General features: G+C 37.9%; 4 protein-coding genes across 5 annotated transcripts; all 4 read left to right on the forward strand.

The window, feature by feature from the left end:
• The first annotated feature begins 2488 nt into the window (after positions 1-2488).
• On the forward strand, positions 2489-3326 carry LOC116209704 (major allergen Pru ar 1-like). The gene is made up of 2 exons (XM_031543440.1): positions 2489-2774; positions 2864-3326. Exons 1-2 carry the CDS (start codon positions 2591-2593, stop codon positions 3160-3162), a joined length of 483 nt encoding a protein of 160 aa, XP_031399300.1. The 5' UTR covers positions 2489-2590; the 3' UTR covers positions 3163-3326.
• Positions 3327-7659: 4333 nt separating this feature from the next.
• LOC116207273 (major allergen Pru ar 1-like) lies at positions 7660-8941 on the forward strand. The gene is made up of 2 exons (XM_031540177.1): positions 7660-7907; positions 8411-8941. Exons 1-2 carry the CDS (start codon positions 7727-7729, stop codon positions 8707-8709), a joined length of 480 nt encoding a protein of 159 aa, XP_031396037.1. The 5' UTR covers positions 7660-7726; the 3' UTR covers positions 8710-8941.
• Positions 8942-10481: 1540 nt separating this feature from the next.
• Positions 10482-11541, forward strand: LOC116207925 (pathogenesis-related protein STH-21-like). The gene is made up of 2 exons (XM_031541052.1): positions 10482-10872; positions 10973-11541. Exons 1-2 carry the CDS (start codon positions 10689-10691, stop codon positions 11269-11271), a joined length of 483 nt encoding a protein of 160 aa, XP_031396912.1. The 5' UTR covers positions 10482-10688; the 3' UTR covers positions 11272-11541.
• Positions 11542-14156: 2615 nt separating this feature from the next.
• LOC116207924 (leucine-rich repeat extensin-like protein 1) lies at positions 14157-16042 on the forward strand. Of its 2 annotated transcripts, none has more exons than XM_031541049.1 (4): positions 14157-14418; positions 14531-14615; positions 14704-15151; positions 15256-16042. In XM_031541049.1, exons 1-4 carry the CDS (start codon positions 14401-14403, stop codon positions 15710-15712), a joined length of 1008 nt encoding a protein of 335 aa, XP_031396909.1. In that variant the 5' UTR covers positions 14157-14400; the 3' UTR covers positions 15713-16042. The 2 variants fall into 2 exon arrangements, with proteins under 2 accessions (XP_031396909.1, XP_031396910.1); XM_031541050.1 differs by having other exon boundaries at positions 14160-14423.
• The last annotated feature ends 304 nt before the right edge of the window (positions 16043-16346 follow it).

The raw sequence follows: 16346 nt of genomic DNA on the forward strand, positions 1-16346 counted from the left end.
CTCAAGGTGATTTTTTTTTCTATTTTCTATTAATTTAATACTATTTATTCATTTACATAACTTTATATATATATATATATATATTTTTATCCGAAAGATTAATGGACCTCGGCTAATTCATTTATAATCGGGTCGACCCATTAAGCTTTAAAATCTCAATTTTTACAAGACTCAAAGCCACATTAAAAATAAATAAATAAATAAAAAGAAAGAGAAAAGATGGTCGAACCACCTGAGCCGAACCCACATTGATTGTTCTTTTCTAATTTTGTTCCATTGCAATTTTGAATCCTTTCAAGAAAAAAATTTGAGAAAGGACCTCAAATTAATATTTTTTGGAAAATTGGCGCCTAACATTTAGTTTATCAAATCTTAATACTAGAAGAGTGAAAGTGCATTTGCTATTCCATGGTACATATAGAAAAAAAAAATGTTTATCTTGCATAACAAAAATTAATTAAATAAACTGATAAAAGACTGCAAAACACAAATAGTTTTTTTTCCTTTTCTCCATCAATATTTATTATTTATTTGCACTATTCAGGCTTCTTTTTTTTGTAATTTTGAAGGCTTTCAAGAAAAAAATTGTGAAAGAACAACAAAGTATTATATATATATATATGGTAAATTGGTCCTCAATTCTTATTTTACCAAATCTAATTATTAGAGGAGTGAAAGTGTATTTTTATAACAAATATCAATTAAGTAAATTAATAAAAGATATTAAAATAGTAAATATGTATTTTATATAATTTTCGGGATTCAATTTGAAAAAATAAAATAATAGTAAATATTATATTATATATATATATAATACTTGGTCCATCAAATAGAGAGGGCGAGTGGGCGTCTTTCCCATCCGCACCCCATTCCTCTTTTTTTAAAAAAAAAAATTCTATTTTTATTAAATTTAATTATACATATTTTTTTTCTCTGGTGTGCACCACTTACTATTCAAAGTTTACTAGATCCGATTAATCTAGATTCGAGTGTGATCAACCCACTTAGGGATAAATCTCTTCCAATTTTATCTAATCAAAAAACTTGCAACCAATGCCTTACCTAAGAATAACCGACGCCGACTCAAACCAACATGATCAATCCACATTGATAAAAAGTCTATTTCAATTTGTCACAAATTTTTTTGTTCAACAATTAGTCACTAATATAAATAGTCACTTCATATTTATGATTTTTCGGTGTATTTCACTTAATATTCGAAAGTCCACTAGGTCCAATTAATCTAGGTTCGAGTGAGGATGATCCACTATTGAATAAATCTCTCCCAATCGTGAATATTCTGCAATTGCAAGACTCACACTCGAGGCTCTACGTACCATTCGTGATAACATAAAAAATTATTAAATAATAATATATCATAATAATTTTTTTTGAAAAAATAATAACAATTAATTAACGCATAGATAAAATTGTAATGATATATTATAATAAGTAAAAAATTTAAGTTATACGTTTATATAGAAAGAAAAGTGGCTCAATAAGGGGATTAATTCAAGTATCTTTTTTCCTTTTCTTACCAAAATATGTGTTCTACGCTAATGTGGGTGTTAAGAGAGGAGGTCTTTCTTTCTATATTTGTTTTTGGAAATCAATTGATTAAATTGATTATATAGGTAGTTTCTGGAGAGTTAATAAGGTATTTTTAATATAATGATTTTTTTTGTAATTCATTTAATACTTTTGTAATAGTAACATACGTTTGAAAGTAATTTAGAGTAACATATACTTTTCGTTGCATGCCCTGGTTATACAATAAGTCCTGATCTATCTAATGGTTTTCTTATTAAAAATATCAGATAAATTCTCTTTTCATATATTTCAATATCCTAATAAATATCAATTGAGAAAATAACTCAATAAAATAGAACATAACTTTATAACTATTATAAATAAATTTGAGGCACAGTATAAAGAGTTATTATACAAATATTTTTTGAATTAAAAGTAAAATTTTTTTCCTTTATCTATCCTACAATAAACATTCCAAATCTATTATTTTCGAATATTATAATCATAAATGAGCGGGTACTACAAATAATAATTTCTTAATATTGCACCTATATAATAAATTATTTGAGGGAATTTTGTAATCCGCGGCGAAGCGTAGGCATATTCCTTAGTATATAAATAACTTTGACCCTAAGAAAAAGGGGAAAGAGAGAAAAAATATGGGTTGATTCAAACGGTTCGACACTTATTATTCTTAAGTAATATTTCGAGTTCAAGTCTTGTGAATCAAGAAAATCCACGCTAGAGAGAGTTTTACCTTTTAATGGGCCAACCTGGCTCGACTGGATTAGTCGAGAGCTCATTGGGCTTCCGGCTATATCAGGGTGGACATTGAAAAAAAAAAGCAAAAGAAAACAAATGAAAGGGCAGCAACCGCACATTAAATTCCTCACTGCAAACTTGGACAGACTGTTGAAATTCACCCGAGTCTTCCAATCTATAAATACTCACTTCCTCCATACACCATGCATCTCCCATCCCATTCCATAAGTTCTAAAGCTGCCATTTTGGTTGATATTCGTCTGCCTGTGGTCTCTCTCTTCATTTCCGGCGACAAATCATGGCCGCCGTTACGTTCACCGAGGAATTCAGTAGCCCAATCCCGGCTCCTAGGATGTTCAAGGCTTTGATTCTCGAGGGGGACAACCTCATCCCCAAGATCATGCCCCAGGCTATTAAGAACATCGAAATCATTCAAGGAGACGGAGGCCCCGGGAGTATCAGGCAGATGAACTTCGCCGAAGGCCAGTTGATGTCATTCGTTTCACTTTTCTAGTCGTCAACGTACTTGGATTTCCGTAGCTTCAAAGTGTACTGTGTAATTATTGTGCAGGGAGTCAATTGAAGCACTTAAAGCACAGGATCGATGTCCTGGACAAGGAGAAGATGACATACAGCTACACGATGATAGAGGGAAGCGACCTGACGGACAAGCTGGAGTCGATCTCATACGAGATCAAATTCGAGACTACACCTGAAGGGGGATGCAAGGGGACGAATGTCAGCAAGTACTATCCAAAGCCCGGAGTCACGATCAACGAGGAGGAGATCAAGGCCGGGAAAGAGAAGGCCATGGCTGTTTTCAAGGCTGTGGAAGCTTACCTCCTGGCCAACCCTAAGGCCTATGCCTAATAAAAGTGTGATGCCATGAGAGTTTCTATATCTGTTTGCATGATCATCAGATGTTTATGAATTATATGTATGTGTTCAGGCGATCATATGCCGCAGGAGAATGAGAATAAGATTTCCCAAATCAGTACTACAATAAATATTATGTTGCATGAGTGAAACTTGAACTTGTTCCTGAATTTCCAATTTTAGAGATGTGAGATTAATACGGGTCTGCTTGATACTTGCAATTCTTTAAGTTCTAAGTTGGAGCATCGCACCACTGTTAGCGGCGAGGATATGGAACCCAAACTTGGGAAAGCATCTGAATGTTCTTTCGTACATGGAAGCAATTAATGACTCGCTTGGCAAGTTAGAATCGAAAGGGAATACGTACATTTTTTTTTTCAGTGTGTACCTTGGTATTCAAAAGTTCAACATGCTTTGACTAATTCAATTCAAGCTGAGTTAGCTCAATAAGAGGTTAAAACTCTCTCAGTATGAATTTCATTCATTCACAATATTCAATCATAGAACCTTACTTAAAGAGATCAAGCGCCGAACCACTTGAATCAATATATATTGGTGAAGTACAAGCAATTTTACTTTATGACAATTCGAGCAGTATTCCGTTACGTTTCATTGTCATTCATTTTGCCAAACTGACAATGCGGGACCATCCTCCTGTTCAACGGGTATGTGATCATCTACATATAATATAATTCAAGCTATCCCATGAGATCCGCTTTTTTGTAAACTCCTAGCTCATGGTAAAGTGCCCCTTCACAATTCTGCATTAGAGCATAAACACGATCTCGAGTCAAATTATAATTTTTTTCATTATGTTTGGTTTGAAAGTATTGGTACTGAAATAAAAGTACTAAAATATAATTGCTAAAAAGTAAATATTTATTTTTGAATGAGCAAAAATTAACAAAATCATTATTTTAAAATAATTCATTAAATATTGTTTCTACTTAAAAATTAATAGAAAAAACACTTATGCAATCCCCATTGCACTCCGAAATGAGGCCTAATGAACTTAAATTTTTCTTTTTTATTCCATTTCCTCCACTAGACCCGCACAACGAGTGGGCAAAAAAGGCTAAGTTTCATCAAAATTCCAATGCTATGGTTCGTCGTTTCCCTCTTTGTCCATCTAAAGAATCGACAATGGCTCTAGAATTAAATGGCGATGTGATTATAAATTTGGATTCAGAGTTAAAGTTACTTTGATTTTGATTTTGATTTTGATTGTGGAAAAAGACAAATGAGATGTGATTATAAATTTGACTTGGGAAACGTGTGTTTTTGTTGTGTAGTGTGTTGAGTTAAAGTTAAAGTTAAAGTTAAAATCAAATTTCTCTGAAAACAAACGGGGCGCTTCGAAACCAAAATCTCCCAACCGTGTCTTAGTGTGTGCATTAAAATTGTGGCAGTTCGCTATCAAGGTCAGGTGATTGCCCATCTATGCATAGCTATAATATTCACTGTGCACAGTATTATTCGGGAGCTCAATGGGCTACGATTAATTTAGTTTGAACCGATTCGACTTATTAAGGGGTAAAACTCATCCAATATGGAGTTTCTTCTCTCCCACGAGAATTTAACCCAATAACTTACTTTTGAGGAATAAACGTCAAATCATTTGAATCAACCCGTATTAGTGCATATAGCCATCATATATTTTTGGTGAATTCCTCCAATATTTATACATTAATATCAATGAGAGAGAAAAAATCTTTTAGTGAGATGATGAGTATTCTCAACTTAATGGCGGAATATATCATGTTATGGCTATCGATCTAATCTTGGTCTCGAAATACTTTCAATGAGTTTTGAATTCTAGTACTACAAGCATAGTCCAATTTGGATATAAAAATTTTTAACTCACATTAAAAAAAGTAATTTCAATGTTCAAATCATTTTTTTAATGGATTTTCAATGATCAAATCTTTCTTGTTAGACTTTGCGCATTTCCTTTTAACTTCCCGAGTAAGAGGGCATTGAGAAAGGTTCTGTAGGAATATGATTTAGCATGACGTGCACATATATCGCATTGTCTGAGCAGTTTAATTTAATTTATTCAACCAAAAATAATAATAATTTGATGCATATATATGTCATCCTACCTTGTAGGAGCACTGCATAGTAAAATCATAACAATCCTCCTAGTGGCTCCTAGAGCACACAACAAAGTGAAGTAGACTGTGTGATTTTAGGAATTGATCGAATTTGAGTTCTCAGTGTATTCTTTTGTTTCTTTAAATAAAAATTATTCATAAAATTTTCGTATCTCTTCTTTCCCTTTTCTATTATTTATTAAACTCACGAATATCTTTTATAATTGCAAAAATAATAAAAATAAGAAAGTCCCTTAATTACGAGAGTTTTACTCCCTTTGGTTGACCATACTCGAACTGAATTAGTCACCATTCATTAGATTTCTAAATATTATAGTACATACAAAAAAAAATTAAGTACAGTGATCTGATGTCAATAATAGCCTTTTATTTTTGTGCTAAATAGACATCCAGATTATATCTATATATCTATATATATATATATATATTTTAATAAATTCCCTACCTCGCAGAAAAATAATAGATAAGCTCGGATAAATGGAATATGCTCCTGTATAGGTGGAAATCCTAAATGATGAAGTTTCTCAGTATATTCCTGTAAGTATACAACAGCCTATGGATCAACTAAAAATCATTCTTTTCCCCGGTATATGGACCCAAACATCACTTTCAATTATAACATGTAACGTCTATTAATAAATTAGTTCCATTGTGTTGCTTTCTGAATAACCGTTCAATCGATTTCTGACAAGGTCTTGATCAAGTTTTCCTCGATCCTCTCCTTGCATTCAAACTTACTGAAGCCGAAACATCTAGCTATACATTGGATATGCACAACCGCAATACTACGAAGGAGTCTCTGGATATGCTTTTTGTCAAGTTTTTAAAGGGATCAAATCGATGGGATTAAGTCCAATTGCTAACCGTTAATTTTTTGGAAGTTCCCATTTCAAAACGAATGGCTCCACCCGACCAATCTCTAAATTAATATTACAGGCCTTTTGTCTCATTAGACATGTATGGGAATTCAGATCCAGTTCTTTGTACAATTACCTTTCTGAGAACAAAATCCATCCACCTTGTAATGTTCAATAAAAAAATCATAATTATTCACTCAGTGCTATTAAGTTTCACTTTATCGAACCCAAACTCACTCCAATTCTTTCCATTCCTTTCTCGTGCACCAAACGGACCATATATTAATCAATTACCCCTGCTTTCAGAAACATAATAGACAATAGATAGATAAGCTCTCAACTGGATAAGTGGAATATGCTCTGGATAGGACAAACTCCTAGACGAAGTTTCTCAGGATATTCCTATGAATTTAGATAACAGCCCATGGATCAGTTCCATAGGCTATAACATGTAACGTTATTCTCATAGTCACTACTAATAAATCAGTTACATTCCGTCGCTTTCCGCAACACCAATTCCATCGATTTCTACCGAGATCCTGATCACTGATCAATTTTGCCTCAACTCTCTTTGAATTTGGCCTTACTGAAGCCAAAACAGCTAGCTACATACACTAGATGTGTACAAGACAAATCCAAACATTATAGAATAAGTCTTAGGATTTCTGACATACTTTGGCAAGTCTTTTTTTTTTTTGTCCTTCTCGGTTATTAAAGAGATTCATTGTCCTAGTATAAAAAAAATAGAAATCTAAATAGAGGAATATGAATAGTCTTAATGATTGACAAGTTTTTCAAGGAATCAGAAAGTGGATGAAATTTAAGTCCAAATGCCAATCTTAATTAGTGAAAGTCCCCATTTCAATATGAATCCACCCCCAATCTTTCTATATTGCAGACCTTTCGTCTCATTAGATATGTTTGGGAATTTAGATCCAATTCTTTGTACATTGCATTTGTACTAACATTAGCCCTTAAGATGCGTCCATGAAAGAACAAAACTAACATTTTTTTTTCGGTGATCAAAACTAACATTTTTCATGGTCCATAAGTTGTCCCCCTAGGCATTATTTCCTAAGATTACTAATTTGAAAAACGTAACGCAAAATAACTCTAATACACATAAAATTCGCTTATCGACTCCATCTATTATATCACTGGCAAACTATGTGAGATGCAATCCACAAGGTGGTTACGTATTGAACTTTTATATTATAGATAAAGTAATGTTCTCTTATATGAAATGCAGTTTGTCAACTGTGTCATCCCTTATAATTTTTCTTACTAAATTAATAACATGCCCATATGCTTAGAAGAGACTTTCTATACATAAAAGGCTAAACGCATCAAGTCCAATTAAGATTGAATTAAATTTGTCTTGAAATGGACGCCCGCATTATCAAAAGAAAGCCATGCCGTACCAATAAGAAAAAGTTTGGAGGATTTAGAACTCCTCCAATCTATCCCTATAAATATGTACATGTTCTTCCCTTACCACCCTCAAGCAATTAATTAAACCCAACAGCTTCTCAGCCTCATCCTTCCTCTTCATTCCTGTCGCGATTAAATCCATTACCAACTCGAACAATGGGTGTCTTCACATTCAGCGACGAGTTCACGTCTCCAATCCCCCCAGCTAGGCTGTTCAAGGCCCTGATCGTCGATTCACACAACCTTATCCCAAAGCTCATGCCCCAGGCCGTCAAGAGCATTGATATCATAGGCGATGGCGGGGCTGGAAGCATTAGGCAGATCAACTTCACCGAAGGCAATAATTTCTCTCTTCGTATAATATAAAACAATAGAAAGTGATGCAAAATTTTCTCAAAAATCTGTTAGAAATGAATGCTATAACTCCATCCTTTAAATAGCAATTTTCATTTCCTGACAGTATTAGGTTCACAGGTAGAAAGTCCCATCACTTTACCAACCAAATTGAATGTTGGTTCAGGTAATAAGAGAGTTTGTTCATCTTATTTAGATTTACGGTTCAGGTCTCCGCTACTAGCTTAAATTTCCTACCCAAGGATGTGAATTTATCTCAATATAGATTGATCCAAGAAACTCTACAGTTTCATCTAAAGAAATTTTGCTCCTTAAATCATTGAGACAGGATTCTTAGCTCGTCAAAGTTTTATTAGCCGAAGACATTGATAATTTCATAATACAGCTTGACTCTAATACTTAATAGCCAGCTGCCAGTAATGTTATTTCTTATTTTAGTATGTGTACCAATTATAACATGAGGACAAGTGCATATTCAATGCGCAGGCAGTCACCTAAGCTTCGTGAAGAACCGGGTGGACGAGCTCAACGAGGAGACGTTCACATACAAGTACACCCTGATCGAGGGTGGCCCCCTCATGGACAAGCTGGAGTCAATCTCGTACGAGGTCAAGTTCGAGCCAACCCCGGAGGGCGGGAGCAAGAACAAAATGAGAAGCACGTACTACACCAAGGGAGACATCGAGCTGAAAGAGGAGGACATCAAGGAAGGCAAGAGCAGGGCCTTGGGCATGTACAAGCTGTGCGAGGCCTACCTCACTCAGAACCCCGAGGCCTATGCTTGAAACAAATGAAGAGTGCAAACTTTGGAAGGATCAATTTGGGTCGTTGGTTTGGCTGTTGGAGTTGTGGGTTTTACTTCGCTTTGTCTTGTTGGGATAGAATAAGTGTGTTTCGTCAAAATACTTTGTGGGTCATCTTAGTGAATTCTCGGGTCGATATTATCGAAAATAATTCGAGAAAACAAGCTTTGCTATGAATTAATAAACAACAATATATTGTCGGTTCAATATGCAATGGCATGACTCGGTTTTATCTTCCTTTCATGATTTCAGTCATTATGTAGATTATCTTCTCCGTCACCTGAATGATTGGGCTCTTCGTCCAATCGGGCTGCTAGGCCGAAATGATTGGTAATTTCAAACATTTGTGCACTTCAAAGGCCCATCGCTAGAATGAGTGCCATCTCAACAAGTGTTTTGGTCCCTCGACCCTCAAATGCAGTTTGAGGAAAGTAATTATAATCTCAAAAGTCATAACCCGCAGAGCTAATTGACACTCGGAGTACCCATTATGAGTCGGAAGGCGAGTCAAAGGACATGTTACGACTAGCTCGAGTTAATCGACTTTTCTTAACAGGTTTAGTACAGAAACGGTTCATAAGTATGTTTACTAGATTTTGCTCCACCTGATCTACGTTGATCATGGCCCCAACTGGCCCGGGCCAGATCTTGCGGGCTTCGCAACATCCTAGGCCCGTTGTCCCGGGCCTGACTAGCCCATTGGACCAGGATCCACCCGGTCCGACCCGGATCATAATATGGGAAAATAATAAATAAGTTTTGTTTGTTTATGGAACAACTTATACTTCATTTAACTCAATTTTACTTTTTCCTCAATTCAATAACATAATCGTTACTTTTTTATTTTTTTTAATTTAATAATAAACTCTATGACATACTTTTTATTAACCATTATTATAATTAATTTTTTAATATTAAATTTTCACAGTTATTCATTATTTTTCTCTCAATTCAATAACACAATCATTACTTTTTATCTTTTTCTTCAATTTAATAATAAATTCTCTCACATACATTTTCTTAACCATTATTACCACCGTTTTTTAATAAATTACATTTGTTTTCATTTCATAGAGTTAAGTAGAATCATACTCTACTCCGTTACCAAATGTCGCCTTAGTATTTCTCCTCTATTTTCTATTAACAACTATTCAGATCGAGTATAAAGGCCTGGCTCATGATCAGGATTTTGCTTATGCTGTATTGATAACGGTCTCAATTCCCTCTCCCTGGCCGTCCCAAGTGCACCTGACCTATTTCAAACATTTAGAAATGCTACATATATATTATAACAAGAGAATGGTCCTAGACAATGTGACCTGTTATAATGCTACCTTAACTTCAAAGAAACTTCAGAAATTTTCCTTCCACAAGCACTCTTGACTTTGAAAGTGGGTGGATCCCTCTGCTCCTAACTTAGCAGCCGTTGATGGAGCCTTCATCAACAGTGCCTTCCGCGTTGAAACGGTCAACTATGGAGAAAGAACACCCAAAAAAAAATATTTTTATCGGGAGTTGGTTCAAACTTTTCAGCCTTCATTCCTTTCGGAGTTCGAGTATTATGGATGAAAAAAATTTACACCGGGAAAGTTTTACTCTTTAGTATGCCGACTTAAATTGATTAAATTAATCGGAGCTCATTAAACTTCAGATACCAGAATTTACACAAAAAGAAAAGAAAAGAAAAGAAAGGAAAAGAAAGAAATCTTGAATTGAGCTGCACAAATACGCAGTTGAATAAATATCTTTTTCTTATATATGTCCGTGATCCATCGTAGACCTTGTTGACAGTGGACCCTCCACTCCACAGCCTTCAAAACATTCGTACTCTGCAGATCCAGTGGGAAAGAAAAAATCCAGTTATTCTCCGACCTTACCCTTCACCAATTCGTTCCCGTATCGAGCTTGGTTTAGCGAGAGATCGGACTCCTTTGAATTGTTAAGTTGTCCGGGAGGCGACGATGGCTGTAACGACACTCCACCAGACGTTCAAGACACAGGTGACCCCTGCCCGCATGTTCAAGGCCCTGATCCTCGACTCCCACAACCTCTGCCCCAAGCTCATGTTCTCCTCCGTCAAGAACATCGAGTTCGTCGAAGGCGACGGAGATGTCGGGAGCATCAAGCAGATCAACTTCACTGAAGGTCCGTCAAATATCACAACAATATATATGTAAAGATTGATGAATTGGTAATTAAATGATAACCTCAGTTTGGTTTCTTTTCCTTTTTTTCTGATTTGCAGCTAGTCCAATGAAATACATGAAGCACAGGATCGATGCGCTGGACAAGGAGAGGTTCATGTGCAAGTACACTCTGATTGAGACCGACCCGTTCATGGACAAGCTCGAGTACGTGACCTACGAGGTCAAGTTCGAGCCCTACGGTCTCCGGGGATGCCTCTGCAGGCTGACCAGTGAGTACAAGGCGAAGGAGGGCACGGTGATCAAGGAGGAGGATATTGAGCATGGCAAGGACCGCGCTATCGGGATGTACGAGGTCGTGGAGGCCTACCTTATGGCCCATCCCCACGCCTACGAGTGATAGTGTGATTGATTTCTTTCCTGACCATATGTTAAATGGTACACGAAATGTGATCTGAATCAATCTTCTCTTTTTCGTTCTGTGAATTCTTGGGTTTGATTAATCTGCTTCATTCCTTCTTTCTTTCTGATACATGGATCTGTGTGAATTATGATCCATTGAGAAGATCTAAGAGGCTCTTCTCTTCTTCACCTACCTGTAAATTTTCGGTTCTTGTGCGTCGATAACTGCATTTAAATCTTTGCAATTCGAACTTGATGGGCGTAGTAACTCTGGTTTCGATCAATTACAGAGATTTTAGATTCAGATCATGCTGAAGGGGTTTATTTTTAATTTTCTTTTCCATTCAGTTTTTGGCATTACTAAATACTACGATTTCGAACATTGACAGGAAGGTAGGCAGCTTTGACTTTTATTTCCAGCTGCCTAATGTTGACTGTATCCACCGATTATCATTTTGTCGATGTCCTGAAAACTGTTTATAGATTCGTTTATTCCCCCAGTTGTTTTCTATGAGGAATACTTTCAACTGGCACCGCTTGCAAAGCTATCTTCGGCTTCTCTTTCCCAGGAAGCTGCAAATACCTCTCGATGCATTTCCGAAGAAAATCATTTCCGTGCTCGGGACAAATAAAGACTATGAACATTGCTATCAGTTTTGGCGCTTGATCTGTTCATTTAGTAATCTTTTTTCTAGTCATTGCTCATGTCAAATCGGCTCGTGGCGGGCTTTTGTGGGCTTAACTCTCGTTATACGAGAACTTCTGATGGCGAGTTAGTAAGGCATGCAACCGAAAGGAAGAGCAGAAATTTGTTATTAAGAGGTCTCGTATTCCTACATAATCTTTTAATGCCGGCATGGAACAAATACCATAGTCATACCCCGGGTAGTAGGCTGCCCTGGCAATTGTGCCGCCGCCACGGGCTCTTTGACACTCCCATGTGGCCTTGGGCCTCTTATAGTGACTAGACCTTGCTTTGGATCTAAGCTGTGATTCCAGTTCTGGACTTCGAACCCCCCTCCGATGTACCCTTCCTGTCATGGGTCATATTCTGTTATCTGATCCTGCAGATCTCTCTTCAGTTTCCTAGTTCAATGGGTACGGTCCTTCCTGCAAATCGAGCCACGGGATTGCTCGGCAAGGCAAAAACGGTTAACAAATCTGGCTCTTGAATTGTAGCAATTGCACCCAATACTCGCATAATGTCATATAAAGAATCTGGTGTAAGCAATTCATATGGAGCAGTCCAGAAAAAGTAACACCCATAACACGGCTGATCTAATCCGCACCGGTCGAAAAAGCAACCTTATCATTAGCAAAAGCAGGAGGGTGACAGACGGATCTCTGTCTCCTCTGCCACAAAGGCAAGAAGGTTGCGAAAATGTAAAAGCAGTAAATACTCTAATTAGCAATCTGTAGTGCAGTGCTAGATTTCCAAATCGGTAATCAGTCTGTGTCTCTCTTAGCCCCGAGCAATTTTTGGCAGATATTTCTTCGAGAGAGAGTCCATGGAAGACTCGGGATCGAGCAGGCTGTGTATTGTGTGCTTCCCCACGAACAATGTTCCAAAGGGAATCCAAGAAGCAAAAGAGTACAAGAACACAGCGAGAGTTTTATGAATTCTGCGGCACTTTCTTCCCTTAAAGCAAAGGAGTCCAAAGCAATCATGACGGAATCATAGCTCAGCATAACAATGACTGGACCAAGTTGATATCCTCCTTCCAATTCTGAGTCAAAGTGTCCCTGCCCCCCATAGGGCATATTATACAAGGAATGCCCCTTCACTGCGAACCTTTTCTACGATGAAAGTGCTTAAGAGATGCTCCACGACTCGCTTTTCTATCGATAGAGGGGCGGTGTACCGATAAAGAATTATTCCGTATTGGCAGTAATGCTACACTTCCAAGACTCGGTCCCCTTGGTTTCAGATGGAACATGATAATTGTGCTTCTCACCATTACAGAGGATCGGCTTCAGGGAAAAGGTAGAGGAATGCACCAGTCAGATCAAAACCGCAACATCTCTCCTTTTTTGCCCACAGAGCTCTACTGCTGTTATATATACGTGAAGTCGAAATTGCAGGTTTCTACTGATAATGCGTGTGGGTCTGAAATGGCAATATTCCTTTCATATTCTTCAAGTAATGGCTAGTAAAGGGACTTAAAGTGAAAAATTTGCAACGTCAAAAATTGTATGTCCGGCATTTTCCTTGCCCATACTTGGCGATCCTGTTCGTAGAATGAAAGGCCAACATGATAAAAACGGATGCAACTAAGTGCAATTACAGCTCAAACAAAAGTTGTAACTTTTGCTAAAACCACAAGGAATCAAATCTTTTTGCCAGTCTCCATCCATCCACCCATTTATAGAAACACATGAAGGATTATTGTGGGATTATGCCTTGCTATTCCCTCTAAACCATTCCATTAGAGACACGAAAGAATCCTGATCTTTTATGCCGTGTTTCGGCTTGCTTCCGATTTGGCAGTGGACACCTTTCTTGAGTCACAAGGATACCATGAGAGTGCATATCCTTTCACACATGAAAAGCAGATTTCATCTTTCCCGGAATGTGATAACAACATAATCAACAACCATTTCATCATGTATTTGATTGCTCTTGCTCTGTACATCTTCAGCACTCACTTTCTCTCCCCCTTTTCGATAATAATTTCCTTGGTCGGCTCAGGATAAGGAAAAAAAAGAAAAGAAAATTGCAGACATTAGGAGATAGCCATCCATCTTAAAGCAAATTCCCTTTAGCTCAACATTTCAGGGTCCAAACAAAAACTGACCCCTCCTCCTTTAGCTTCTCCCTTTAATCTTTGAGAAGGACTAATTTAATTGTGATATTTCCCATGCAGAAATTAGATAAAAAAAAACATTTATCAAAAGAAAAAAAGAAAAGAAAAGAGAGATTCTTTACATGTCTCACTCCCTTTTGCATTTCAAATATTCCCTCCTCCTCCTTGCTCATATACATGCCAGCTATAGATTCTTCTCCCTTGCTCTCCCCTCCATTCCCCATCTCTCTCTCTCTCTCTCTCTCTCTCTCTCTCTCTCTCTCTCTCTCTCTCTCTCTCTCTCTCAAAGTTCGTAACTTTGTTTAGCATTTGGCACCGCCCTCATGGTTCCGGAGCTCGAGGTAACGTACGGCAACCGCACTTTCATGTGTAATTAGTTACAACATTGAGTTTGCATAATTTTGTTGCGCTTCGTCTTGTTTCTGACCGGAATGTTTCTTGCGGGACATGCAGAAGCCTCGTGTTACCGAGATTCACGTCCGGATGGACTGCAATGGTTGTGTGCAGAAGATCAAGAAGGCACTCCATGGCATTAATGGTGAGGGGAGAGTGAGAGAGTGGCCATACTTCTGATAAATTTTTCCTTATTTTTGCATTCTAATGTTTGTGTTCTGACATTTTTCCAGGAATATATGATCTCTACATTGATTTTCCAAACCAGAAACTGACGATTGTGGGTTGGGCGGACCCTGATAAAATTGTCAAGGCCATCAAGAAGACTAGGAAAAATGCCATCATATGCTCCCACACTGAACCGCCCGACCCAGCCGCTCAGCCGCCAGAACAACCACCTGAAGGTGGTGCACCACCTGCAGACGCCGCCAATACTCCACCACAGGACGCCCCACCAGCTGAGCCACCCAGTGACGCCCCGCATCCTGACAACCAGCCCCCAGCACCCCAGAATCCTACACAACCAGAACCCGACAAGAAGGAAGGGCAGCTCTCGCAGGATGGCCAGCCGCCGCCGCCGCCACCACCAGCAGGGCAGTCGCCCACTGGACCAAAGGACGTCGGAGAAGTTCATGTTGTATACCACCACCCCCTGCCACCGGACTATGGCTACAGATATGGGTACGTGTACTATATCACCAATGTCACTCGGAATTTGTATTACTATAACAACCAATGTTCTTACAAAACATGAGATCGCCTAACATGAGCATCGTGTTTGGTAGGTATGGTCGTAATTTCGGCAGTGACCGTTGGTATGGTAATTATCCAAGGGGACACGAAATTCACCAAGAATTACCACCGACGGTACATCCGCTGACACCAACACAATCGCATCCGCATCCACCTTCCCGGACGCCATCGCAGTCAACCCCACCTTTGCAGCCACCTCCTCCCCAGCCACAGCCGACTCCTCCCCAGCCGCAGCCAATCTATGTGACGCACAGCTACAACACGCACAAGCCCTCGCCTTACGTGACTGAATACCACGACTACGTACAGCCACCACCCCCGCAACCGCAGTATAGATACTACTACGGTCCCACTAGACACGATCAGTTCCCCGAGGACTATTACAACTATCCTTACCAGTACCAGGGCAGCAGCAGCAGCGGATCGAGCAACGGAAACATCGCGTCGTTCTTCAGCGACGAAAACCCGAATGCGTGTAGAATCATGTGATCATACAGGAGAGAAATGTGAGAGAATTAGAAAAAGTTTAAGGGAAAATAAATTATTAATCTTTATTAATTTGTGATGGGGATTGCATTGATGATGGGGGAAGGAATGAGATTCTGATGAGCTTGTAAGGGAAGGGAGGAATCAAGTTGACCCGGAATGTCTATTCCGAGGGAAAAAGAAAGAAAGAGAGCGAGAATGAGAGATTATCACTACGTGCTGTTGCCCTGTTTTGTTTGTGTTGGGAAAGAATCACACGTAAAGCTCTTTTTGTTCTGCAGGCATATATGCTCCTTTAATCCATTCATTAGTCTCCTCCTTTTTGAATTTATATACATCATTTGTCCTCAATCCACTTATCTTCAATTTAACATAATTATTAATTTTTCTTTTTTTTTTTTAAATTTTTTTTTAACCATTCAATTCAATTTTTAATACTAAATTCTCTCAACTATTAATTACTTTTTTACATTTTTTCTCATAATTCAACAACTTAATTATTACAACCCAATTAATTTATATATATTCAAAGTTAAAATAGAATTGAGTTAAAACTCAACTCAAATGCCAAACAGTCCACCAACAGTCATAGACAGGAGTCCTGTTTTAGACTACACCCAATCAAAAACATTTTTTT

This window comes from Punica granatum, chromosome 5 (assembly GCF_007655135.1).
Source record: "Punica granatum isolate Tunisia-2019 chromosome 5, ASM765513v2, whole genome shotgun sequence".
Classification (NCBI taxonomy): domain Eukaryota; kingdom Viridiplantae; phylum Streptophyta; class Magnoliopsida; order Myrtales; family Lythraceae; genus Punica; species Punica granatum.

Excerpts from the sequence above, each read along its gene's own strand:
- LOC116209704 (XM_031543440.1), top strand. The coding sequence starts at position 2,591 with ATGGCCGCCGTTACGTTCACCGAGGAATTCAGTAGCCCAATCCCGGCT. Across the intron at positions 2,775-2,863 it reads GCAGATGAACTTCGCCGAAG|GGAGTCAATTGAAGCACTTA; the intron begins GCCAGTTGATGT and ends ATTATTGTGCAG.
- LOC116207273 (XM_031540177.1), top strand. The coding sequence starts at position 7,727 with ATGGGTGTCTTCACATTCAGCGACGAGTTCACGTCTCCAATCCCCCCA. Across the intron at positions 7,908-8,410 it reads GCAGATCAACTTCACCGAAG|GCAGTCACCTAAGCTTCGTG; the intron begins GCAATAATTTCT and ends TTCAATGCGCAG.
- LOC116207925 (XM_031541052.1), top strand. The coding sequence starts at position 10,689 with ATGGCTGTAACGACACTCCACCAGACGTTCAAGACACAGGTGACCCCT. Across the intron at positions 10,873-10,972 it reads GCAGATCAACTTCACTGAAG|CTAGTCCAATGAAATACATG; the intron begins GTCCGTCAAATA and ends TCTGATTTGCAG.
- LOC116207924 (XM_031541049.1), top strand. Across the intron at positions 14,616-14,703 it reads GGCACTCCATGGCATTAATG|GAATATATGATCTCTACATT; the intron begins GTGAGGGGAGAG and ends ACATTTTTCCAG. Across the intron at positions 15,152-15,255 it reads GACTATGGCTACAGATATGG|GTATGGTCGTAATTTCGGCA; the intron begins GTACGTGTACTA and ends CGTGTTTGGTAG.